Genomic DNA, 25,732 nt, shown 5'->3' with positions numbered 1-25,732 from the left:
AGGAGCTGGCAGGGGCTGGCACCAGCAACCTGAAGCCTGATAAGTGCAGCCCTTGCGGCTCTCCAGCTGACTCATCCAGGCCCATCCATCCCACCACCCTGAGCTCTTTCATCTAACCCCAGGTGTACCTCGCTCTGACACAAGGTGCTACTCACAGAGCTCTGCTGAAGAAGAGGCCACCCAAGATCTAGCAGAAAAGACAATGTTCAGAAAGGACATAGGAAAGAGAATAATTTATCATCTTTGGGCAAAAGACTCCAACTTCTGGGGCAATGTTATGGTGCCCATAAAGCTGAACTGAAGTAGGCGAAAATGTTTCAGTCAAAAATGCTTTATAATTTAAGGCTGTGGAGGTTCAGAGATGACTCTGACCAGTCAAAAGGAGAGACAAAAAAGTAACACGAAGCAGGATGTGTCGAGTGCCACGAGGGCATTAGAGATAAGGAAAGAGGGTCCTCAACCTTGGCTGCACATCAGAGCCAACTCCCCTAGGAGATGCCCAAGTGCTACCTCCAGAAATTCTGGTCAACTGGTCTGGGCTGAGATCTGGTCATCAGTATTTTTCGAAAGTTACCCAGGTGAGTCTAATATGCAGCCAGGCTTGAGAATCTCCATTAAAGGGAAGATCAGAGGAGGAAGAGACAACTTCTAGCTGTGAACTAGGAAACCCAGGGTAGTGTAGCAAACTGCAAGTAAAGAAATGGGATTTGAAATCAAGATCATAACTTCCAAGTGTGATCTGTGGGTCATAGAATTGCTTGGCTTTTGTTAAAATGCAGACTCTTAGGCCTGATTGCTGACCTATTGAATCCAAATCCTTAAGGTGCTTGATATATTTTTTATTAAATGAATGAATGAATGGATCAGTAATTGCTCCAATTTATAGACACCCATGAGTCCTAGCTTGAAACAGTTAACTGTTCTTTTCTTTTTGATGTCAAGAACTTCCAGGGTAGGACTGAGGCTTCCTGGGGCTAAGAAGGGAACTGAAATTTGGAAGAGTGCCCCCAAACACCTGCCTCAAATCTTCTGGGCTTCTATTCGGCTCTGCACTCTACCCTCCAACTCTCTGACCCCTCTGCAGCAGTCCACCACGCCCAGTGATCTAATTGCTGTAATTCACACTTATTCTCCCCCTCCCTCAGGCTCTGCAGTCATGGCATCTGCCTGCCAGCTCACCCTAGGAAGTCATCCCAAAGTGAATGGATGGAGAAGAGGGGGCATAGAATTCTAGTTCATGAGACAGGGCAAGAGGGACCTGTGTAGATAGTAAGAGGCTGCATGGAGAATCAGTTTGTCCAACTGATGAAGAGAAAATGGTACTAAGAAACGTCCTATTGTAGAAAGACGATAATCAGCCAGTCCCAGGTTCAAATCCAGCCCTACCACTCTCTAGGGCGTGTTTTCTGATTCTCTTATTTGTTCCTCTTTAAAATGGGGATGATAATACCTTCTCATGAGAGGCTGTGAACAGCTGATGAGATAATTTGTGTAAAGTACCTAATAAAGTATCGGAAGCTTGAGATGATAATGATTAAATCACTGATTCAGATAACAGGTGCTCTATGACTGTGCTAAGATGGTAGCCACTAGGCACATGTGGCTATTTAAATTTAAATTACTTTAAAGTTCAGTTCTTTAGTTGTCCTGGCCACAGGCCAAGTGCTCAATAGCCATATGTGGCTAATGGCTACCACAGTGCACAGCGCAGGCGTGGAACATTTCCAACATCACGGGAGGTTCTATTGGACAGCATTGCTCTAGGAGTTCTGAATAAGGGATACCCTGGGCCTGAGTGGACCAAAAAAGCTCCCTGAGGAGTGGGACTCAAGTTTGAGTTTTGGAAGTTGGGTAACCATTAGACAGTTAGAAGGGGAAAGGACATTTCAACTGTGGTTAAATGCATGAAGAAAGACTAGGCACTCTGAGGTCCAAGTCCTTATTCTCTGTCCCCACATTTGCACATGCCCCCCATGTTGGGGAAAATATCTTTTAACAACTAATCCTAATCTTTGAATGGAATCCAAAGTTTTAGATGTTCTTATTGGGTCCCCCGGAGGAAAGGGGACTGGATGATCACCCCCTTCCCTGTGGTAACCCTTGTGAGTCTTAGAGGCAGGTACAGAGCACTGGGCAATGCCAGTGACTAATAATCATCCTGTTCATCCTGCTTTGAGCCCTCTTCCCCTTCTGTGTCTCTCCATCCCTTCCCCAGCGGCCAGAAGGACAACTTGGAAACTCATCTGGAAGCTCCTCCTCTAGGGCCATCTCAGAGGTACATGCTTGTCTCTGAATCAGCTGGGGCTTTACAACAGTCTACATCAGGCTGTCTGGGCTCCCAGTTCTTCCGTTTGCCTCCGATTCAATGCTCACCGGTACTAGAGAGGATCCTGATGCTGACTGCAGCAAACCCAGGCTTCCTGGCAGAACCTTTAGACCCTTCAGGCAGTTGGGCTTTTCCTGCCATCTTACCCCTCCCTCTCATCCCCTACTCATAATACTTATCCCTCTCCACCACCTAAACCATTCTACCCCTTTTCACGCATTCACACATCTCATTCTTCACATTTGAAATGCAGTCCTTTCTTTTTTCTTGTAGCCACACTGTTCCCAGCTTCCCAAACCTGGCTCAAAAATTGTCTTCCCAAAACCTCTTCCTGGTAAGCCCTATTCCTGGTAAGTTCCAGGTCCTAGGGGACTCAGGTTGCCTCAGCTCACTTGCAGCTATTACTGAGTTGCTCTGCTAATGCTTTAAAGCCATCTTGTGTGGCATGTTCAGCTTTCCTCACTTGGCTGGTCACTCACTGAGGATGGAATTATTACTTGGATGGAATCTTTTGAAGCAGAACAAGCCTAAAACAGAGCTCTGAAGTAGGGCCCCAAATTATATCCAGTGTCTCCTTTTGCCAGTTCGTTCTTTCAGAGCTCCCCCCACATATGCCTACCCCCAATTTGTCCATGCAGGGATCCCTTCAACACCCACGGGCACAGTCTCATCTTAGTTCATTCTCTCAGGGTGCAGGTGTTTACTAGCTGGCCTGACAAACCAGGTGATACTGTTGGGCAGGGATTGGTTTAGACCAGTGGCTGCACCCTGGGATTCCCAGGGGACCTTTTACAATATGTGACTGTCTGGGGACTTCCCTGGTGGCACAGTGGTTAAGAATCCGCCTGCCAATGCAGGGGACACGGGTTCGAGTCCTGGTCCAGGAAGATCCCACATGCCTTGGAGCAACTAAGCCCATGAGCCACAACTACTGAGCCTGTGCTCTAGAGCCCGCGAGACACAACTACTGAAGCCCGCGTGCCTAGAGCCCGTGCTCCGCGACAAGAGAAGCCACCACAATGAGAAGCCCGCGCACCGCAACGAGGAGTAGCCCCCACTCACCACAACTAGAGAAAGCCCGCGCGCAGACCCAACACAGCCATAAATAAATAAATAAATAAATAAATAAATAAATAAATAAATAAATAAATAAAATGGACTGTCTGAGCACTCTCTTAGACCAGCTGCATCAGGATCTCCAGGGTGAGTCTGGACCGCTCTCTGTCTTCCTTTCCCAACTCAGATAATGTGACAGACTATTTGCCCAAGCTGGGAAGAGACGAGGGGCAACAACATGACAGAATGTTTGAGAAAAGGGGTTCTGGAGTGATACTGTGTCTGTTCAAATGCCAGCTGCACGCATGTCCTTGTGGTCCTGGGCCAGCCTCTGAACTTGCTGGCTCCTTCCTCTGTAGATGGGAATAATGATCACAGCACCTCCTCATGGGGCCACCATGAGTATCAAATGAGTTAATACTTATCAAGTACTTAGCACTGCAGTACAGGCATACAGTAAATGCTCAATAAAGGTTCGTTATTTTATTCCTTCTCTCCAACCTTCTCCCCTTTCTGAACCCCTCTCCCCTTCCCCCTTCCCCTTCCCAAAGCCCCATTTGAGGCCTGGTGTGGGGAGATGCGGCACTAGGGGAGCACGTGATGGTACAGGGAATTTGGGGGAGACATATCCTTAAAGGTATCTGTGTCACTGCCTACTCTGCCCATGCTGGGAACTGCCCAAGCAGCAGGTGAAGTGGGTGAGAGGACAGTTGGGAACCACAAAGCTGCCCTCCACAATCCTCTGTAAAGGCTGTCCTTTTGTGCCCTTTCCCCCACCCCAGGCACTGGCCTGGATCACAAGCTGAATCAGGGGAGAGTGGTAGCTGCAAAGACACCACAGATGAGCCAAGACCTCCCTGCCTCACCTTCTCCTGGCATGAATGCACAGGTCTGTAACGGCGGCAGCTTTTCCCAGCACCATCTGACGTTTCTTCTGGATTTGCTTCAGCACCTAACAGAGCACTGCATAAATTCTGCTAAACAGGGAGGAGGGGTGGGATGAGGCGGGGGATATGAGGGTTAGAGGACAGACTAGAAAAGGTGGATTATTACAACACAGGCTTAAGCATTAAGATTCCCTTCTGAGGATGGGGAAGTGTACCCTAAAAGGGAAGCAGGAGGACCCCCAAGGAAACACTTTATCTGCTTCAAAATTTTGCCCAGGTCCAGCTCTGGAATAACCAGGGAAAATGAGCAGGAATGCAGGCTGCAGAGAAGCAGACGCCCGTAGGTAGAGTCTACCCCACCTCTATGTTACTACAGTTGTCACCTTACTACTCAGAGGGGCTGGGGGTAGTTGTGGACAAATTTGCTGGGCCCAATGCAAAGGTCCAAAGGAGCTTGCTTGGTGTCCTCATGTGCCCACATGGCTGTGGCATCCTTCTTGCCCAGCCAGGATAGCCCAGGATGTTTGCTGTGTCTACCTCATTCCTCTATTTTCCTCTCTTGAAATGCCTTCGAACCTCACCCATCATTGAGGACCCAGTGTAGGTGCCACTGCTGGGAAGCTACCTTTGACTGGTGCAGCTTTCTCTAATTTACTCTTTCTCTTTAACTCCGAAGGCTTTTACTGTCAGGTTCTCTCATCCTCTGACCAACTGCTATCTTGTGATGCCTCTCACATGCTACCTTACACCATTACTTAACTTTTGGTTCCTGTGTATTATCTTCCTACGGAAGCTCTGAGCTCCCTGAGGCCATGGCTTCTGAATCTTTGAAACCTGTACAGCAGCTAGAATAGAGTTGAGCATATTCATTTAACCATTCAACAAATAGTTATTGAGCATTTGCAACATGCCAAGCACTGTGCTAGGTGCTGGGCATTCAGCAGTGAACAAGACAGACTTATATATATATATATATATATTTTTTTTTTTAATTGGGGTATAGTTGTTTTACAATGTTGGGTTAGTTCTACTGTACAGAGAAGTGGAATTCCTTGTGCTATACAGCAGGTTCTTATTAGTTATCTATTTTATACATATTAGTGTATATATGTCAATCCCAATCTCCCAGTTCATCCCACACACGCCCCCCCACCCCCGCGCTTCCCCCCTTGGTGTCCATACATTTGTTCTCTATCTGTGTCTCTATTTCTGCCTTGCAAACCAGTTCATCAAGACAGACTAATATATTAAAAGCATTTAGTAAATATTTGCTAAACAGATGCATGGATGGATGCACGGATAGAGGGATGGGTTGGCGGGTGAGTGGATGAGGTCCATACTGTGGCATCCTTCCTGTTCTGTGTTACTGCAGAGAAAAAGCTCACTTCTTTTCTCTCCTGTAACCCCACAACTGTGCTGGGTAGAAGACAGTCCCAACAAATTTAGTTTTAAGTTAAGGGTAGAGAGACTGGTAACTCAGAAATGGTAAGATACCCACTTAAAGGCATCTATTTGGTCGTGCTGAAGCCAGAAGAGATGGGACCAACAAATCTAGTATAAGAGGGAATCCTATAGAATACACAGGTCCTCAGGGTCTTCAGATGCTATCTGGGGTTACTCAGGCATCTCTTCAGAGTATCCTTGTCAGACAGACGTTCCCCAGCCTCAGTGCTAACACCTTCAGGACAGGGCACCAGGGGCCAACGTTCCATTGCTGCTCCTGGTCAGTTCCCCTCTCCTTTCTTCCATGTTGCCTCCCACATCCAAGTAACATCCAGAGTAGAACCAGCTCAGGTTTTGGCCATGACACCCTAACCTGCAGCATGTGCACGTATGTGTACCTGCATATGTGCATATCTGCTCATATGCAGGTACCCGTATGTGCACATGCTGGAGACTGGCATCCCAGCTCTGGCTTCTCAGGCTGTCTTCTCAATTTGGAACTGGGCTGTGACCTCAGCTGGAGCCTGGGCCCATCCTCAGCCTGGACAAAGCCTAGGCAGGGGTGAACAGGCCTGGAGAGAGTCCAGGAAACCACACAGACGACCCCAAGGAGAGGAGACAGAGTACTTTGTTCTTTTTAAAAAAGTACGCTTCCCTCTCCTACAAGCTTAGCCTGCTCAACTCAAGAGCCAGGAAAAGCAGTTGGTGCTTGGTGACTGGAGAGGTGCAGGGCTGAACTTGATAGTGTCCTATCTTATTCCTAATCCAGCTCCTTGCTTATGTGAATGTGCCCCTAAATGGACAAGAATTTTCTCCCTTTCAGTGTGGACTAAACCAACAGCCCTGAGTCAGAGGTGTTTAGAGGATGGATAGGGTAGAGGGTAGTGGGAGTGGGGAGGAAAGAACAGAATACTGGAGAGGGAGTCAGGCCGTGGGCTGAGGCACATTCCCTTTTCATGATGATCAGTCTTCTCTCTCCAAATTGGTGGGAAAAAATAACAAGATAAACAGTGATGATGTCAGATGATGTATAATTCCATTAAGCATGCAAAGTTCTTTCATGTAGGCCATTTCATGTGGTTCTCAAACAGTCCTGTCTCTCACTGAATCGATGAGGAACACGCCAGAGACAGTATCTTGGGAAAGAGAAAACAGCTAGTGTACAGCCAGGACTCAGGTTTTCTGACTCCCAGTCTGGCGTTCTCTCAGTATACAATGTCTTTTATAAACGTTATGAGGGAGGAATCGTGCCTTAGCTGTCATCGCCGCCCCCCCCCCCCCAACTCAGCACTTAGTCCAGCACGAAGCAAGCATCCACTATGGAACCACGGAATGGCCTGAAACTGACATTCGGATGTTCCTGGGAGGAAGTCAGCAGTAGGCATACAGATGCTCCCAGGCTTCGGGCACGGGGGCAACAGGGAGGAGGGCAGGGCTGTGTGTGGGCAGCGAAGGAGGGTGGTTGCACCATGGTGGGAGCAGACAGAGTTGCAGTGAGGAAGGGGTGGGCAGTGCGGCAGCGGGCAGGTGTCTCCTGCCCTTGGATTCACTAGGCTGGGCGAAGCAGCTGGTTAGAAACAAAAACAAACACCAGGGATACAGGTTCCTGCTGTTAACAGCTTCAAACCGCCAGAGGAAAACTCCAAATAAATATAATTAGAAACTTGTAAAAACGTCCTCTCTGTAAACCTGCTCCCCAGGGTCTACCCTTTAAGCGCCCCCCTTCTCCCAGCTCCCCCCAAGCCCACATATCCTGACACTCCACCCTCTCGGAGGGATTCCTTAGATCTGTTTCCTTATTCTGGATCCTCTCTCCAGCCCAGCAGCTCCTGCCCAGGTCTGTCCTCAGCTGTTACCATCAGTGACCAGAGGCACATAGCCCCTGGCCTGGGGCTCTGACATCCACACCCCACAGATCTATCTCTAGGGCTATGGTTCTAGCCACAGGGAAACCATAGGTAAGAGTGAGGGCCACAGCACCCTATTTAAGGGGCATCATTCTGCCTGTAGGGCCAAATTGCAAAATCCAATGGCAACTACAAGACGGTGCCTTGGTCTGAAAAGGGGAGATGTCTAGGTTGGAGCACAATAGAGAGGGTTACTCTTGGAAACTGAGACTATATGGTGTGGGGCAAGAACTGGGGCCCTGGGGCCTTGCCCAGAGAGTACTCAGTTCCCAGGACACAAACATTTCAGCTCTACTTCCCAATGCTGTTGGATACATGTACATTCGCACACACAGAAACACACACGTGTCCTACAGGGGCTGTTTCCAGGGGGAAATACTCCACTTAAGGACACGGTAAGAGCTATCGGGTATGTGAGGCTCCAGGAAAGTTGGGGGGGGGGGGTGGAGAAAGGAAGAGTAGCCACATGACATAGACTCGGGCAGGAAAGAGTGAAGCAGGGCCCAGGGAGAAAAAGGCACGAGATTCAGGCGAGAAGCCTGGGGAGCCCCAGCTGCAGGATTGGGGCTTGCTATAGTGTCTTCCACCTTCAGCAGGAAGGATTTTGAAGAGATGCATAATCTCAGAGCTGAAAGGGACCCTACGGATACTCTCGTCCATTTCGTAAGTGAGGAAGAGAATTTCAGTTATTTCCTCAGAGGCCCCAACCCTCGGGCTCTGCATTTACCTAAATCCACTGGTACCTACCATACTTCCCACCCTGTGCCATTTGGGGCTGGCAGTATGTGGGCATGAAAAGAAGGGAGTGGCCAGTCTGGTGACAGAGGGGCCAAAGGGGACGAGGAGGGGAGGGTCCATGTTCCCTCTTACTCCAGGCAGCTACCTCCTCTACCCCTCAAACATCCCTGTGTTGGCAGTTGTATCACTTTTCCCCACAAGGGCCGGCAGTCCCTCTGTTTCCAGACTCCTGTCTAATAACTGAGCCTGAAGAAGCTGTCCCCAGGTCTGGGCCTCTTGTGGGTACTGCCAGCCTCAGAGTAACTCTGCAGTTTCCAGCCCTGACAGGGACTCTTTCTTATAAGTGGTCATGTGCTAGGGGTATGGGACGTCAAAGGAGGCCCACACCCTGACACGCAGGGACCAGAGCCGGGGGCAGGGACTGGGGTTAGTTCAGGCAGCAAGCTCTTTACCTCCATCTTCTCAAGACGGTTTGAAGCCATCCACTCCCTTCCCCCATGCTCAGTTCAAGACACGGGATCAAGCCATTCCACTTCTTTACTTCTCCAATGAAAACAAAATGCACATTGCCTGCTTCCTTTTTCCTCTCACCAGAGCACGGACACACACTCACACACCCTGAGTCATGCACACGCACGCTCACATGCCCCAGTGAGTGCACACCGCGCATTCCCAAACTCACACCCAGGGCCGGCTCCTTTTACGACAGGTCCCGGCTGCTTACATCTCAAACCGGTTCTCAGGCGCTCAGATTCCTGAAGGTTTCAGGAAACAGTCTCATTTAGGGGTGTTGATAACTTTCTTCTTTCTCTGCCCGTAGTAATTCTGGCCTCGGTGTCTTCTAGTCCCCTCTCTCTCATTCCACCCCGCAGAGACTCGGGAGATGAAGGGTGAAAAGGGGAAAAGTTCTCCCCTGGCTCCAGGCTTTCCCCACCCCCTTAGAGGACATGTCACTGACAGAAGAGAGGTCAAAGGGATTCCTGAGGAATTGCTAAGCAGTCCACCCCCACCTCTCCACCCTTCTGGAAAAATGAGGGGTGGGGGTCAGGCTTAAAGGGAAGATCAGGCTCCAAGAGCGGAGGCTGCCTCTCCTTCTCTCTCCCCAGTGTGGCCCGGATGGGGCGCGGGCAATAGCCGGCTGCCCACGGGGCCACCCTCACCCGCTGACACCGCTATGGTTTATTTCATATTTTGGAGGGAGGGGCTAGGAGGAACAGTCCCCTCACTGTAAGAGCCGGCCACAGGAGCCCAGGGAAGCGGGGAGGAAAGGAAACGGCCACATTAAAGAGGAAGAGAGGGGTGGGGGAAAGAGAGAGAGACACACACATATACACCCAGACAGAGACCCGGAGAGACGCATCGAGACAGAGAGACACTGTCTGCTGCCAGATGAACGCTCTCAGTCCCAGGGATGGTGTTACTTGGAAACTCTAAATATACGACTGTATCAAAATTCTAGCCCTAATGAGGAGAGGAAACAACCAGGTAAACTAAATGGCCAGGCTGGCTCTCCCAGCCAGCCCTGGGGACAAGTTTTCCCCAGGAGGCCAGGAGACCTTTTCATTCAGCTGTAACCTGAGCTCCATGCAAGGATTAGGTCTTTTTAACCACTGCTGCACACCACCCCCCCCCCCAAAAAAAAACAAAGCAAATTAATGCTTTTAAGTTAACAATTATCCTGGTTATCCAGTCTGTCTACTTTAAAATACACAGACAGGCACTTGAAAAACACTCAGAATCATGTACCCTCATGCTCACTCATTCCCAGTCACACACACAGTTCTCAAAGACACTAAAACATCCGTATACATGCTTAACAACTAAGTCACAACAGAGACATACACCAGCTATGTCACCTGTGCGTGATCGTGGTAAACCTCACACACACACACACACACACCTGCATACTCAGGGCTCCCTTCTGCGTCCCTCCCCTCCTCTCCATTCCACACCACTTTGGTTCTCCCCTGGTGAATCTCTGGAGAAAAGGGACAGAGGCCCAGATATCCCCAGTGCGATAGTAACTCTTGGCAAGATACTTACCAAGGTTATTGGTATTTTAAAGACTTGCTAGAGCTTCATTTAAAAGCATGTGGCATTCAAAGCACACCTTCTGGCACTGGTGATACCTTGGAGATATGTCTGAGAGCAAGGAATGTCCACAGCACCGTCTACGGGTAAGGCTGCCCTGCCCGGTCAATACTTGTCCTTCCTGCAACATTGGCCTGCAGATTTGGGACCAGAGATGTCCCCCTACCCCAGCAAACCTGTTGTGAGGCAACTCTAGAAGACCAGGTTGATAAATTTCCTGAATAGTAGGGTTAAAGGTAGCTGAAACAACAGGCTTGGAATCTACGCCCAGCTAGACTCAGGGATCAAAAGGAAGGAAGATGCAAAGCTAACTGCAGCCCAGGCAGAGCAAGTGTGGCTCGAATGTGAGATAAGCAGTGGGCAAAACTATAGTCTGTAAGTTCCTTGAGGGCAGGGCCTCCACTCTGGCTGCATTTCCCACAGCAGCAGCAGGATGAAATGCAAGAGGGAGCCCTGAAGTACCTCTGAGAGATTCTGAGTCCCTCTGTCCCTGAAGGATAGGTTGATCTCTCAGGCTTGAAAGCCTTGGTTTGATGGCACCTGTCCCTTCTCGGAGTCTCCATCTGCCCCACAAACCCCCCCTGAATATACTGCTTGCTCCTCCTTTTGGCCCCAGCCTCACTAGGCCACTACAGACACTGGCTTCAACTTGAAAGGGGCCCTTATCTCGTCTCTAGATTACTGCATGAAATCTGTTCCTTCCTTCAGACTAAACTCCCTAGCTAATTCCCTGTTATGAGTTAGTCAGCATGCACTACAAAAGCCACCTTTGTTTATGAAAACACAAGCAAATCCACAGTGGGAGAGGGGCTACTCCCAGCCTGGGGGTGGCAGTGGTAGTGAGCTGTCTGGAACCAGGACTAGAGAAGAGGCAGTTTGGGGTTGGAAGGGGTGGGGGTGGGGTCTGGTATTTGACAGCCCAGGGTCTCCAGTGTTTTGGTTCTGTTAAAGGACAGGTTGGAGGAGGAAGGGGGTAGTTGAAGAGGCAGTGCTTGGGGAGAAGAGGATGGCACTGATATAGCACCTTCCTTTTAAGAGAGTGGGAGCCCATCCAGGACACAGAGCGGCTTACGAGCCAAGGGCTCAGGCTCCAGGACACAGCGACCCGACTGCCAGAGACTCAGACTTCCCCAACTTCCAAGTTCAACTTTCCCTGGTGGCCCAGCCACCTCCACACCCCAACTTGGCTTCAAGGAGCCCCTAGGACAATAGGCAGAATCATATTCTCCTGGGCAAAGCTGTGGCAGGAGGAATTTTCTTTTTGTCCATACAAATCTCTTCCTGGGTGAGGACTCGATGGGGGAAGGGTGCAGCAGGAGGTCAAGGGGGAGGGGAGTCTGTCCCCAAGAGAACTGTAGCCCACCAGCCTGGTTTCTGCCAGCACAGCCTTGGGACTGGCCAGGCAATGAGCCTGGGGTCAGGGATGGGGGCGGGAGGGCCTCCCTGTCTCTCTCTAATTCCTAGAGGGATCTGTCAGAGCTCCCCAGCCTGGAATTTTACTTTGTTATTTTAATGCAATTCTGACCTGGATTTAAATGGAATTGGAAACCCAAGGCCTTAATAAATAAATATTATGATAAGAAATGAAAGCCATGCAAGACGAAAGAGATTTCCCCCCAAAGAGGCAGAAATGCGACATTCTTGCCGGGAGCCAGAGTCACAGAAATTTTCTTTTCTTCTTCAGCCCCCTACCATCCAGAGGGAGACAGTTGGTTTTTTGGTTTTCCTTAAAAGATCCTATTTTTGTTTAACATTTTTCTGATAAGACAACTTCGAAATTTCTGTTTAACTTTGAGGATTGGGGGTGAGGGGAAGAAATATAGCATGGCTGAAAAAGTTTTCATTCTTTCAGTCTGTCCAGGCCAGAACTTAAGTTTTCTGACAATGTTTGAGAGGAGAGAAGATTCTCTCTCATACTTTTGGAGGACAAGAAGTCTTTGGAGGATGCTGGGGTGGCAATGAAGTCGGGCAGAATTCTGAGATGCGTGGTCACTTCTGCCCAGGGCTCCCCAAACTTCTCATTCACCCGTACCGCCCCTGGCTCCTCCAGCCTTTCGCCTGGGGCGCAGCGCCCAGAGGTCAGGCCCCCAGCCGAGGAGTGCGGGTGCACAGTGCCCGCTCCTGACAGCAGCACGCCTCCCAGCACCTGCCCTGCCCCTCGGAAATCGCGCCCCCGCCCTCGGGCCCTGCAGCCCAGGCAGCCCGGCGCCCGCGCGCCCCTCCTTCCTTACCTTGCACGGCTTTGCTGTGCTGGGCGGCGCGGGCGTGGACCAGCAGGACTAGCAGGCAGAGCCCGGGCACGCGCCCCGAGCCCATGGCTGAAGCTACGGGCGGCCGGGCGGCCGGGGTCGGTCTCGCGGCCCGGGGAGGGCGGAAGCGGGCTGGGCCCCCGCGCGCCGGAGGGGGAAGGGGAGGGGGTGCCCCGCCGGGGCCGGGCCGGGGGGTGCGGGCGCGGGGCGCGGACCGCGGCGCCCTTGGCGAGAGGCTCCCGATGCTGCCGGCTTCTCCCGGCCCGACGCCGGGGAGAGCGAGGCGGAGAGCGCGACGAGGCTGGGGGCGCCCGGCGCCGCTGACGGAGGGGAGCCCCCGTCCTCTCCAAGCCCGGCTCGGCTAGCGGCGGCGGCGGGGCTGCTCCGTATAATCCCACCCAATTCCCAGCTTCGCCTGGAGAGAGCTGCAGCGGAGAGCGCGCAGAGCCCGAGCGAGGGACCTGAGAAAGGGGAGGGGAAACGCAGCGCCAGAAACACGCCCTTTCTGCCTCTCTTTCTTCCTCTCTCGCTCTTTCTCCTTCTCTCAGGCTCCGTCTCTTTTTCTTCGCCTTTCTCCTCCTCCTCCTCTTTCTCCTCCTCTCCTCGCTCCTTTTCGTTTTCTTCCTCCTCCCCCTCCTCCTCCTCCTCCACCACCTCCTTTTCCGTGCCCTTTTTTCTTTCAAATGGGGCCTCGGCGCGGCGGCCGCTCCCCCTGCGCGCCCGGGCGCGGCGGCCCCCTCCCCAGGCTGCCGGGCCGCTGCCTGGAGGAATTTACAATCCGGCGCTGGGGGAGCGGGCCCGGTCTCCATGGAGACGGCTTCCCCGGGAGCAGGGAGGTCAGGCGCAGACCGCGCACAATCAATGGATCAATGCAAGCACCGCTCGGCTCCAGACCAAACAGTACCCGGCTCCCGCTCGTCCTGTCTACCGGCGGAAAGAGTGGGGGAGCTAGGGTGCGCCCCCGCGCTCGCACGCGATGAGGGCTGCGCGACGCAGGTTTGCACTCACACCTACAAGAGGAGACAAAGAGAGTGAAGGGTGTCGGGGAGGCTGGGCTAGACCGGACGGGCACTCAGGCTCGCCCGCCGACACAGCCCGACACGCGGGACACAGCCACACGGGACCTCGAAAAACTGAGAGCGGCTCCGACAGCGGGTCGAGTTACGCCCTCCCAACTCTCACCTCCACCACAGACCCCACACCCTCAGGACTCAGTCCCCATTCGTAGTGCCGAGTCCACTTTAATTGAGGACCAAGAAGAAAGTAGCCTTTCTCCAGCTGAAACTGCCAGCTCCAGGGCAGACTCCCTTACAGTTAAGGCCTCTGAGGTAGCCCACCCGGCACCCTACCCGTATAGACCTGGGTTTATGTATAAAAAACACTCTCATGCGCTCAGCACAGGGGCAAAAGCTAACCCGCAGAAATCTGTCTATGTGTGTAAACACAGAGACCCAAAGATATGCACAACATTCTCCTCCATACCTGCCCTCCCACCTTCAAGATGTAGTCCCCACCAGAACATTCTTAAGCCTTCATCCTTCCAACTTGCAGGAGCAGAAAAGGAAAGATAAACCATATTTTTAAAAATAGGGGCAAAGTGTGCCAAAGGAGCAGTGTCCCTGAACCGTGGACGACACCTCCTGACGCATTTACCAGCTCTGCATCTTCTCTCCTTCCATTCTAGCGGAAAGATGAAGGACCTCTTGAAAGGTGGTGAGAGCTTTCTTGGAGTATGGAGCTTTGGTAAGAATGAGACTGCCAGGCCCCAGCCAGCTACTTATGCTTCAGAGCCAATCTTCTGCAGGGAAGAGACCTTTGGGACACAGACTAACCTCAGAGAGCCCTCAGGGTACCCAGGAGGAAGGGACAATGACCGGGCTCCCCCTGAAAATAACTCAGTTCTTAGACCCTTGACACTGACAGCCCACATCAGCTGGCGTGACAGCTCTGCTTTGTCAGAGGCTTCCTTAACCCCCAGGGAGAAGAACTGAGCCCTTCCTCCCCTAGGGATTGAGTGGAAGAGTAGGAGGATGCAAACAGACTCGGGCATTTGGGTTTCTCGTCCTGGTTCTATCCTGGGACAAAGATTACCTTTGGGCAAGTCACACCTCAGTGGGCCTCAGTGTCCTCATCTAGAAAACAAGACGGCGGGTTAGCTCAGTGATGGGAAGGAGACAGTGCCCTTAAGAAGTCTGGGGAAGGAGGCCTTGGGAACCACTGCATGGCATGAGAGATGACGGTTGGGATGGGAGCACATAGACCATGGGAATGGTGTGGAGGCCACAAAAGGTTGGGTCAGATGATCTCTGAAGTCCCTTTCAGCCCTGTCACTCTAGGACTCCCTCCCTCCTTCATTACATTGGCAAACCCCTCCCCTTGAAGCAGCTTTGCCTGCTGCCACCAATTATGTGTAGGGCTAGAGGACAAGTGCAAACCTGCCATCCTCTCTGCCCCAAACAGGAGAGGGGTTAAAAAAAAAGAAAGAAAAAGAATTGGAGGTTGCCAGACGGTGCCAGATCAACATGGGGGCACAGAGAGCTGATTAGCTCCCCCAAGGCAGGGAAGGGAGATTGCACCGTGCTTGCTTTGTCTCTGCCTTGCTTTGGACACTGGTGTGAGGTCCTCTGGGTCCCTAGGGAGGAGGGCTCCTGCCCACCCTCTAAACCACAGGTGAGGTGGGCATTGAGGATTCTGTATGGGCTGATTAATAGGTTAACTCAGACCTTCTCTCCAGTTCAGCATGATTTCCTGGTCCTCTGAATGTGGACATTGCCCTGGCTTGTGGGGGGGAGCGGGTGGTGGGAGAGTGGTTGGCCTCACCTTAGCCGCTATATCTCTGGGACGCTCAGTGTCTTTTACTCTAGTTTCCTTTTTTCCCCTCATTTTCCTCTGATCGTCTCCTCTGCTCCTCTAGGAAGGTGAGTTTTCTCCACATCTAGGCAGAAGAGGCAGTTCCCTGCCCTGCTCCCCACCATCCAATCTGGTACCCTCAGCCCTTCAGAGGATTCTATAGGAGCAGAAACAGTCTTATATCACCAGGGTACTGTGAACTGGGGTGTGGGTCACATTGCCCTATGCCCTGTCCACTTCTGCAGGGACTCACAACCAGGTAGGGACTCAGGAAGATGACAAGGAAGGAATAATGAGATGGCTCTTGCAAGCGCTATTACAAAAGCAGCAGCACATGCCATACTGGTGGGGGCAAAATGTCCCTGCGTTCTCTAGGCCTCCCACACTCACCTCAGGTGGCAGTTTGCTTCGGGGCTTTACTTTCCTTCAGGGAGACCTCTGACATTCACTTGGTTCTAATTTCTCTTGCAAATGTCTAGGGAGAGGATGGGGCTGGGGGGCCCATAGCCAATACATCTTGGTTCTGATCCTGCTTCTAAGGACACCTCTGCCAGGGCTCTGTCACATTTGGGGACTTCACCTCCCCTGCCAAGTCTCCTTCCATGAGGCTTTGCTTTTTCTCTCTGCTCCTGAGCTACCTGTAAAATGAAGCCAGTGCTTCTATCTTGACAGGAAATTATAGTCTTAACGGAGAACATGTACATATTGAAACAACACTACCCCAAGTTCAATGTCGGGCCCTACCATTTCCCAGCCATCTATCTATTTTGGGTGATTTATTTCATTTCTCTGAGCCTCAGCTTTCTCATCTAGAAAATGGGTATGCTCATACAACCTCATAAGTGAGGCGTAAATCACTGTTTAACTACATGGGCCCTAGAGTAAAATAAAACTGCAGTTCAAATCTCAGTTGTGTGACTCAGATAAATTACTCAGTCTCAGCGAGCTTCAGTTTTCTCTTATGACAAAGGGAATAAAAACCTCATAGGGTTAAGGTGTTAATTAAATGAGATAATGAATGGAAAAGCCCTGGCACATAGTAGGCATTCAATAGGTGGTGGCTATTGTTGTTATTTCCACTACTTCTCAGAAGGAACAAAGGCCACCAGTGTTTGATGGTAAAGGTATAGTAGTGCCTGGGAAGGAGCAGTCTTGTCCCAGGCCAGAGTTTGACGCAGCTGGGTATGAGTGCAGCTAACTGGGCTCGAGTCTCACCACCCTCCATAGGTTCCTGTCTGTCACACATTCCTACTGAGAAGGTTCCAAAAATGCCATGCATTCCAGCACACTGCCCTTGTCCGCAGCACTTCCAAATTGGAAAGTTGGAAGGAAACTTACCTACCAGGTAGAGTAGCTCCGGAACCCCTCTTTCCAAACCACCTTGCACCTCCTATCCTGCCTTAAGAAGGCACAGACACTCTGAGACACAAATTAGAGCGCATGCTACCATTTACTCAGTGCTTTTCTATGTGCCAGACACTCCACCACTAGCCAATCAGGCAAGAATTGTTATCCTCATTTTGTTGTTGGGAAAACTGAGGCTAAAGTAAGGTCAACCTGCCCGGATGACCGACTAAGAAGGAACAAAGCCAGGACTTGGGGCCCAGGCTTGACTCTGAAATGTGTATACCCTCTCCATTCTCTATTCTGCCTCCTCTGAAAACAAACATTCTTGCTACCGTTACAGTTTAATCATTTGGGGCAGACCAGCCCCTTCCCATACAAGAGATAAGAGGACAGTACCCTTACTCCGGAGGCTCATACAGGAGTAAAATTTCAGAAGACTTTAGCCATCAACTTGTCTAATGATGAGAGGTCACATGACTGCCCTCGGTCACACGACATATTAAAGAGGCAAAGCTAGAAGCAGAATCCATGTCTCCCCTGACTTCTGACTCCTGGATCAGTGCTCCTTAGTCAGTACCTCAGAGCTGCCAGTCTCCCTTCCAATTCTCCCTTTTCCTGATGATTTGATCAGTCACGAATCCTTCTGTCAAGTGGCATATGGTACTTGTCTCATATCCTCCCCCCAACACACACTGTCCTAGGCCCTCTAGAGTGTACAAAAGAAATAGAAAATGTGATCCCCGATCAAAGAGGTGTATCAGCACCAGTGTATGATTCCAGACCTTCACATCACAAGGCAAATCCCCCAAATGCCCTTACCAGGAAGGCAAGATTTGTATATGCAAAACAATATCTGAATGCAACATCAAGCAATCCAGACAGAGTGCCAGAGAAAGTCAGAGGAAACAGGAGTCGATCATCCAAGAAGGCTCCGTGGACATTAGGAGGGATTTGAGGTGAATCTTGATGACACTTAGAAAGAGATGGACAAGATAGAAATATAAACAAAAATCAGTGATTGACAGATGGAGAGAAAAAGAGAATAGTCAGAACAACAACAAGAACAATAAAAGAAATAGAAGAAAGAAGGGGGGAGCATGCTAGGTCAGTGGACAGGTTGACTCTGGTTGGTCCTTGTTTCCCACCTGTTCAGGATGGTTGAGCAGCCATTTGGCCAGATAAGCTGAAGATTGGAAGTAACTCTCTCTCAAAGTCTGTTCCAGCCCTGGGATTCCAGGAGTAACTTTTTCCAAGACCCTTGGTCTTGTCTTTGTGGAGAGGTGTGCTGGCAGTCCTGCCAGGACCTGGTGGGGAAGGGGGGTAGCCTGGTCCGAACTGCCCACACCTGTTCCAGCCTCCCTACTTGGGCAGCCTCCTTGGCCCCTCGTCCTGGTGTCCTCACAGCCCTTCCTCCCTGCCCACCCTCGCACCTGAGTCGCTTTGCCACCTGCTTCCTCCCCACCTGCTCCCTGGCTGCTTCCATGAAGGAAACAAAAATCTCCAACCTGCCAATTGGCATGAACACTGATGTGTGGTTCCAGACTTCTCCACATCACAGGGCAAGTCTCCAAACTGCCCTGAGCCTTTGCTCTGTCACCTTCTACACAGCTGCTCTTCCAAACTTTGGATTCCCCTCCACCAACCTCGGCCCCCTTACTTCTCCAATCAGTGCTCTCAACTCCTGTTTCATTGAGAAGCCAGAAGCGATCTGGCATGAACTTCCTAACTCCTCCTCTCCACTGCTGGGAGAGGGGTCCCTTTTTTTGGCTAAGGCCAGTCCCACATACATGGGCAAGGACCCCATCCCCTCTTGCCCCTACAGGGAGCTGATACTGTCAGTTACCCCCTCCCTCTCCTGAATCCCTCACCTCAGCTCATTCTCCTGTAAACACAGTGTAACCTGCAGCATCCCACAGCAGCAACAACAAACTTCCCTAGACTCTGCTGCCTCTTGTCCTCCCAGTCTCCTGAACTTCTAGGAGGAGGACTCCTGCTCTCCATCTCCCCTGCTTTCTTCACCCCTCGCCCTTGTGCAGTCCGGCCCAGGCCCACTCTAACACCCCTCTGCTAGGTCTCTGCAGACTTCCCCATCTCCATATCTGGGGCTGCCTGCTGGTCCTTATCTAGCCTGACCTCTCTGCATCATTAGATGCCTCTGAACATTTCCCTTCTTGGAATCCTTTCTTTCCCCCAGTATCCTGCCAGCCACTCTCCCTCCACTGGCCTCTTAAGTGCTTCTAGCTTGGCTCTTTTCCCTTCTTACACTACGTGACCTGCCCAGGGACTCTAACCCAGGGATAGCAAGGGTGGAGGAAAGAATATTGGTTTTGTGGTCAGATGGTTCTAGGTTTAAATCCCATCCCCAACAATGGGTGAGTTTGAGCAAGTTTCTTTACCTCTCTGAGCTTCAAGTTCCTCATCTAGAAAATGGGAGGATAAAATTCTGACCTTGCAGGTGGTTGGAGGGTTACTGATAGGTCGTGTGGAAGGTCCAGCACAAAGTACGTGCACGGTTTGCCCACATTGTGGGCCATTATGGCTCCAGCTATCACCAATGTGCTGATGACTCCCAAATGTATATCCCTAGCCCCAACTTTCCTTCTAGCTCTAATTCTATATGTCCAATTTTCAGATCTGTATCTCTAATTCATCCTATATTTTTGCCCACTTACAGATATTTCCATTGGTATTTTTCAAGACCTCAAGTTGAACTGACCCCCAACCAAACATTGTCCCTCTCGACACTCTCCCCTGACCTGTCCTCTTCCTGATCTCCATCTTGGGGTTAACAGCCCCATAACCCACTCAGCAGCCCCAGCTGGATTTCTCAGAGTCTGAAAAGACTCTCTCCTCCTTCCCCATCTAACAGGTCACCAGGTCCTGAGGGTAAAACTTCTGAAACCTCCCTCAATCTCATGCCTCCCCTCCACCTCTCCAGCCCCTCACCACTCCCCTTGCTGCTGCCTCAGTCCAGACACTCAATGTGTCTCCTGTGGACCACTATCTGACAGGGTTAAGTTCCAGCTCCTTAACGTGACATACATGGCCCTCTGTACCAGTCCTGAATGCTCCTCTCCAATGACATTTCATGTCTCTCTTCTGATCTCACCACCAGTACACCCAAGACATGCCATGCCTGGCACATGTTCTTGCCAGCTGGAAAACCACTACTACCCTTCAAGATCCAGCTTAAATGTACCTTGTTTATGAAGTCTTATTACTGCCCCCGCAGGCTTGGCACTCAGTGGTCCTTGAAACCTACCCCTGTGACGGCTCTGGCTGTGCTGTGCTGTAATGCTATGTTTCCCTTCACCAGTCTGTCAAACATTTGAGGGCAGGACCCATAGTGGTCACCACTGTATCCCCAGCCCAAGCACATGCCTGGCACATAGTTGTGCTCAGTGAATGTTCGCTGAATGAATGAAAGAGTGAAGGAATGGTGAGCTCATGGGAATCCATCCCAAGGAGAGGTCGAGCATCCCTGACCTGTCTTCCTGCCTCCCACCAGCCTGAGTTGGGTTGCCTAAAGGACTGGTGGCAGAAAAGGGTGTTAAATGGAGGGGCAGTGTGGAAACCAGGGGCGGTGTGGCGATGCCAGGCTGAAGAGAGATCACGAAGTTGCAGGGAACCTAGGAGGGGACTATTCTGGCCAGAGACTCTGAGATTCTGGAAGACAAAGAATCAGAGCTGGAATCTTCCAAGCCAGAGCTCAAGACCTCCTTCAGTTTTGGAGAACTGAATGATGGCAGTCTGGATAAAGCAGTCAGAGGCAAGAAACTGGGGAGAGAATCAATGATCCCAGAGGCCTGGGACCAAGGTGGATGGGGCGGGGTACACAGGCGAGTTCCCCATCTGAACCTTGGAGAAGCAGACTCAGGAGGCAGAAACCTCATCATCTCTACCCCTTCATCAAAGATCTTTCATACTGATGCTTCAAATCCCATCATTAGAAGATAAACTCCTTTGAGCTAAACTTGTGTTCCTTGGGTTCCAAATATAAATATCCCTGTAAGAGAGGGTGGCAGGATTAGTCCTTTGTGAGTTGAAATGTTACTTATCAGCTGAAGCCTTAACAAAGGTGTGGCAAAAGAGGGGCTATGGGAACACTCACTGAACTTCCTAACTTTATGGCTCTCCTCCCCAGATCCCCACTGGGTTCCCTCCCCAGAGGAAAAGATGAAGAGATGGAGGGGGACCTCTCCATCTAACACTATAATTCCTATGGGTATCCTGGATTAAAGAAAGGATGAGTGGAGGTATAGGGGCAAAGTTCAAGGTACTCATGAACCAACTCATAAAGTGAATTGCTGTAAAATAAAACTCAGTTCCCCCAATAGCCTCTATTATATTTTCCAAGAAGGGCCCTTATAGGACTGAGAATCCTTTTAGAAGAAGCTGAAAACCTGTAACAAGGAAGGGCTTGGAATCTTTGCCAGCTGTGTGCTTATGCTGAGTGTTGATACCCTTACAAAAGTTTGCCTCCCTTATTTGTTAAGAGGCTCTCCCTTCTTCATGCCACCACTTCTCCTCTGTCCTAGGCATCTGCCGAGCTGGCTCAGCAAAGCTAAGGGGCATCAGCCAGTTTGGGATTCCTTGGTGTCTCGCCCCTGTCTTGCAAAAATTGGTCTGCAGGAGGCTGCAGTGCTCTGAAGGAGAACAAGCTGTGACCTTGACTCAGGCCTAAGGGCTACTGAGGAGAGAGCGGAACTCATTCTAGTCCTCTTCTGCCCTCACCCGCCCCTCCACGTCCTGGTCTGGTCCTGCTGGAGCTGACAGAAATTCGGTTGCTTCTCTCTGGCGGACCCAAGCTGTAATGCTACCCTTTACCAGTAGGTGCCGCCGTCTAACATACCATCCTCCAGTCCTTGGTGAAGTCCTGAAATCAGACCTTGGGGAGCCTACTCAAGGCACCCAGCGCTTCAAACAATTTGCAGTTGAAATTACTATAAATGAGATACTCCCACGTCGGTGAAGTTAAGATGTGGAATTAATTGTGTGTTTCTGTATAACCATAGATTCAATTTTTAATGAGTTTGACATTCATTTTGCGCTTACCGTGTGCCAGGAACTTAAAGGATGTGGGAATTCAAAGGTGACATAGTTTCTCTTTTAGAGTTCATAATTAGGTAGGAGAGAGAAATTTGCATCTAAATAATTAGAATGTAAGGCAGAGCATGGTAAATACCCAAATACGGAGGTGCCAGCATAAAATTCTACAGTAATGAAGGCATAAAAGAGACAGATTAATTCCAGCTGGAAGCCTGGGGACGACTCAGAGGAGAGGGTTTAAAGACGACCCCAGAGAATATATAGAATCCCATACATGGAGTTGGGTGAAGAGGGCAAGGGCTTTCCAAGTGGCGGAAACGAGGTGAGCAAGGACTTGGAGGGGGAATGTCTACTGGGAATTAACAATGTGGTTCAACCAGAGACAAGGACTTGAGGGGGTGGGGAGGAAGATCTGAAAGGTGGGATGGGCCAGACGATGCAGAGCCTGTTCCCACCTGGTGCTAAGGGTCGACCTCGTTGCATAGGCTCCAGGAACCCTGAGGACTTTGAAGCAAGGCAGCAGCATGGCTGGCTCATGTCATGAATTGACTTTCTATACTCTGGGCTTTATGTACTCTGCAGGATTTCCTCAGTGTTTAGCGGCTTTATTTCATCATGGATGCAGGAAGAGAACAGAGAGCAGAAACGGGGAAAGGGGAAAAGAAAAGAAGTGAAAGGGAGGGAAATAATGGTTAGAAGGAAAAGAAGGATGGAGAAGGAGGAGAAGGAGCAAGAGGAGGCAGCAGAGGAGGAGGAAGGCAGACCCTGCACTGGGAAGAGGCTCAGCCCTGGGGCTGCGCTCAGGTTGCTGTCTGGGCTTTTCCAGGCCACCGGCCTCTGGCTCCAGGCCCCAGCCGACCACAGAGCACAATGTGAGACGGGCTTGTTTGGTGATGTGTTTTCTGCTGGCCCTCTTTGTTTGTTTTCCGTTTTTCTGGCAGTGGACACATCTGGGGTAGAGAAGAAGGAGGAGGTCAGGGGCGTGGCCGGCATTGACAGTGGTCCCAGGTCAGGCTCTGGGATGGTGGGATCCTTTAGTGGGGGCTTGTGGGCTTTGGAGCTGGACTTTTGATGTTCCTGGGAGGGGCCTCCATGTGGGCACCCAGAGCCCGGTGGCCTGCCCAAGCCCAGAGATGGTTTGCCCGAAGCTCTTTGTCCCTGTTTTTCCCTACCCTGACCGGAAAGAATTAGTCCTTGAGGCCTGGGCTCCTTGCCTGTGTAGCCAGTATGTCGTGCTGGGCTGGGGAGCCTGTGAGGGTAGCAAGAGTAGCCACTTTCAGCTCAGCACTGGGGGCCTCAGGGGGAGTCTACACGAGCCAGCCTGCTCCCAAGCCCTGGCGATGAGTCTGGCCTTCTCTCTCCTGTCCCACAGCCCTTGGAAGCCAACCTAACGAGCACTATTAAAGTTCATGAAATGCAATGATTCCTCCGTTTGCTCAGTTACAACTCTTTATGAGATTGCTCCCTCTTGCAGAGGAGATTCATTTGAGCCACCAGGGCTTGGCCTTTGTCCCCCTAATTTTTATTGGCCCATTAACAAGATCAGATGCCCTGGGCTGACCAGGAATATCTGGTATGGGGTCCCAACAAGCCCTATTGGGTCTAGTCTCAGGTGGCCTTTTGATTCCAAATTAGCCTAAAAACAGCTCCTGTTTCCCTTCTTCCCTCTGTTTCTTCCCCACCTCCAACCCAGTTTTCTATGTAGGTACAGTAGGGATGTGGGGAGATTTCAGAAATTAGGAGATGCCTTCCCATCCCCTTTAGAATGTGTCTCAACCCACTGATGGAGCAGTTCCCCTTGGGAGAACTCCAGTTTGGCTTAAGGGCTTTACTTCCCATTAAAATGGAAATACACTGAACCTTGTTAGTCATTCCTAGGTTGCTGTGAATTAGTTCATAAGGTCATGGATTGGCTTCAAGGGAATCTGGGAATCTCTTGTATTGTACACAAGCTTTTGTCCCCAGTGTTCGTTTTTTTCCAGAGAGAGATTTTCTATAGCTTTCTTCCAAGTTTTCATGACACCCCCAACGCCTCGCACAAGGTAGAAAACCTCTACAGAAGTGGAAGGAGAATGGTTTGTGACTGGGGCACAGCAGATAAACTCTTCTACCTGCACCATCTGCTTGGCCAGCCCCATCCCTGAGGAGGAACTAGACCCCTCCTCCTTTGGAGATATTTCTTCCACAGACCTCCCTTGTCACCACAGCTCAATCATGCCTCTCCTAAAACCAACCGCAAGTTGGGGGCGGGGGCAAGAGGAGAGCCCTTTAACTCTGTGTTGATTTGCATGGCAAGGCTGTAAATGATAGGTTCTCATTCTGGTGTAAATACTCATAAACTCACTGTAAGTGCCGGGCATCACAGGCCTTGGGTGTCCAGATCCTCTGCAACCACGTACAGGGCTGGCATTCAGGAGGTCAGGGAGGAGGAGAACGCTGAGCTGGCAGCAGCTGTCATGACAAGATCACAGTGACTACCAGGGAAGAGGGCATGTAGGCTGGTCTCTGTAACCCCTCGTCCTCCCCCACAGAGCAGATGGCCCTGTGCACTGATGCTTCAGAATGGCTCCTCTCTTGCTCAGCCAGTCTGACTCTTCTCATAGACTATGGCATTGTCATCAGAAGGCCCCTGTTAAAATGCAAAGGGGCTTCTTGGGAAGATAAGTAGGGCTGGTTGGCTGGCTGTCACCCAGTAGGAAGCAGAGACCCCGGACCAGGGAGGATAACGTTTGGGATATGTGGAGAGAAGTTTCCAGCAGATCAGTGCAATAGCTGTATGAAGTTAATTTAAGTGGCTTTTCAAGTAGTCTCCCTAATTCCATTCTTGCATTCTGAGGGTCTGTCCTTCACATGGCAGCCAGAGTCATCTTAAAGCAGAGTTTCACAACTTCAGTGCTCTTGACATTTGTTGGGGGGGCTGTCCTGCACTTTGCTGGACGTTCTGCAGCATCCTGGCCTCTACCCACTAGATGCCGGGGTCGCCTCCACCTCCAAGCTGTGACAACCAAAAATGTCTCCAGACACTGTCAAATGTCCCTCATTTGACAATGGGGGGGGGGCAAAATTGCACCTCCCCCATCCGCCACTCCATTGAGGATTTCTGCCATAAAGTGTAAATCAAATCATGTCACTCCCTGGTTAAAATCCTGCAATGTCTTCCCCTTGCTCTGAGGATGAAATCCAGCTGCTTGGCATGGCCTTCCAGGCCCTCTCTGGCCTAGCCTCGCCTCCTGCTCCAGCCCCAGGTGTGCGCCTCTGCCTTTGTCCGCCATCACCCTTTAGCCACGTGAAACTTTTTAAAAAATGTACTTAGGACTTTTATTTAAATACATACATATATATGTGTATATAGAGGAGTGAAAGAAAAACCAAGATTTCTCCTTTTATTCTTAACTTATAAATTAAGCTGCAAAAGGAAGCCCCAGTAAAAATTGCATAAACCAATCTTAAGAATCAGACCATATTTACCATATACTTTCATTTTGCACTTTTTTTGTTTCCACTAAAATACTATCATTACACAAAAATGAGACTTTACTTTTATGTTGTCTTTGACACACAAAATTTTTGATGTACCTAGATAAGCCAAGTTTTTTTGGACAGAGGAGAAGATGGAGAGACGTTGGCAAATTTTGTATATGTTTTAGAAGGCTTTTCATACATACTTATGACAACTCATAAATATTTGACTTATAGAACTCCTTACTTTTGTTTTTCCTCTCTTCCGCATGACAGCAGGGAACTTATCTGGCTTGTTCACTATTATATCATCATTATCTCCCCTGGTGC

At 50.5% G+C, this 25,732-nt stretch overlaps 1 protein-coding gene across 8 annotated transcripts in view; it reads right to left on the bottom strand.

Moving 5' to 3' along the window:
* SCUBE3 (signal peptide, CUB domain and EGF like domain containing 3) overlaps positions 1–13,317 on the bottom strand; it is a 37,235-nt gene extending 23,918 nt beyond the window's left edge. For 4 of the 8 annotated variants that reach the window (XM_082345063.1, XM_082345064.1, XM_082345066.1 and 1 more), the window contains exon 1: positions 12,680–13,316. In XM_082345063.1, the coding sequence (XP_082201189.1) occupies positions 12,680–12,764 (85 nt within the window). In that variant the 5' untranslated portion in view covers positions 12,765–13,316. Of the gene's footprint in view, positions 1–4,248; positions 4,277–12,679 lie in introns of those variants that run through there. The other 4 variants (XM_082345068.1, XM_082345070.1, XM_082345067.1 and 1 more) reach the window with 2 other exon arrangements.
* Between the last annotated feature and the right edge of the window lie 12,415 nt (positions 13,318–25,732).

The sequence above is a fragment of the Balaenoptera borealis genome (assembly GCF_965194805.1).
Source record: "Balaenoptera borealis genome assembly, chromosome: 12".
In the NCBI taxonomy this organism is placed as follows: Eukaryota; Metazoa; Chordata; class Mammalia; order Artiodactyla; family Balaenopteridae; genus Balaenoptera; species Balaenoptera borealis.
The sequence above is the reverse complement of the archived record's forward strand: the minus strand, read 5'-3'. Positions and strand labels throughout refer to the sequence as shown.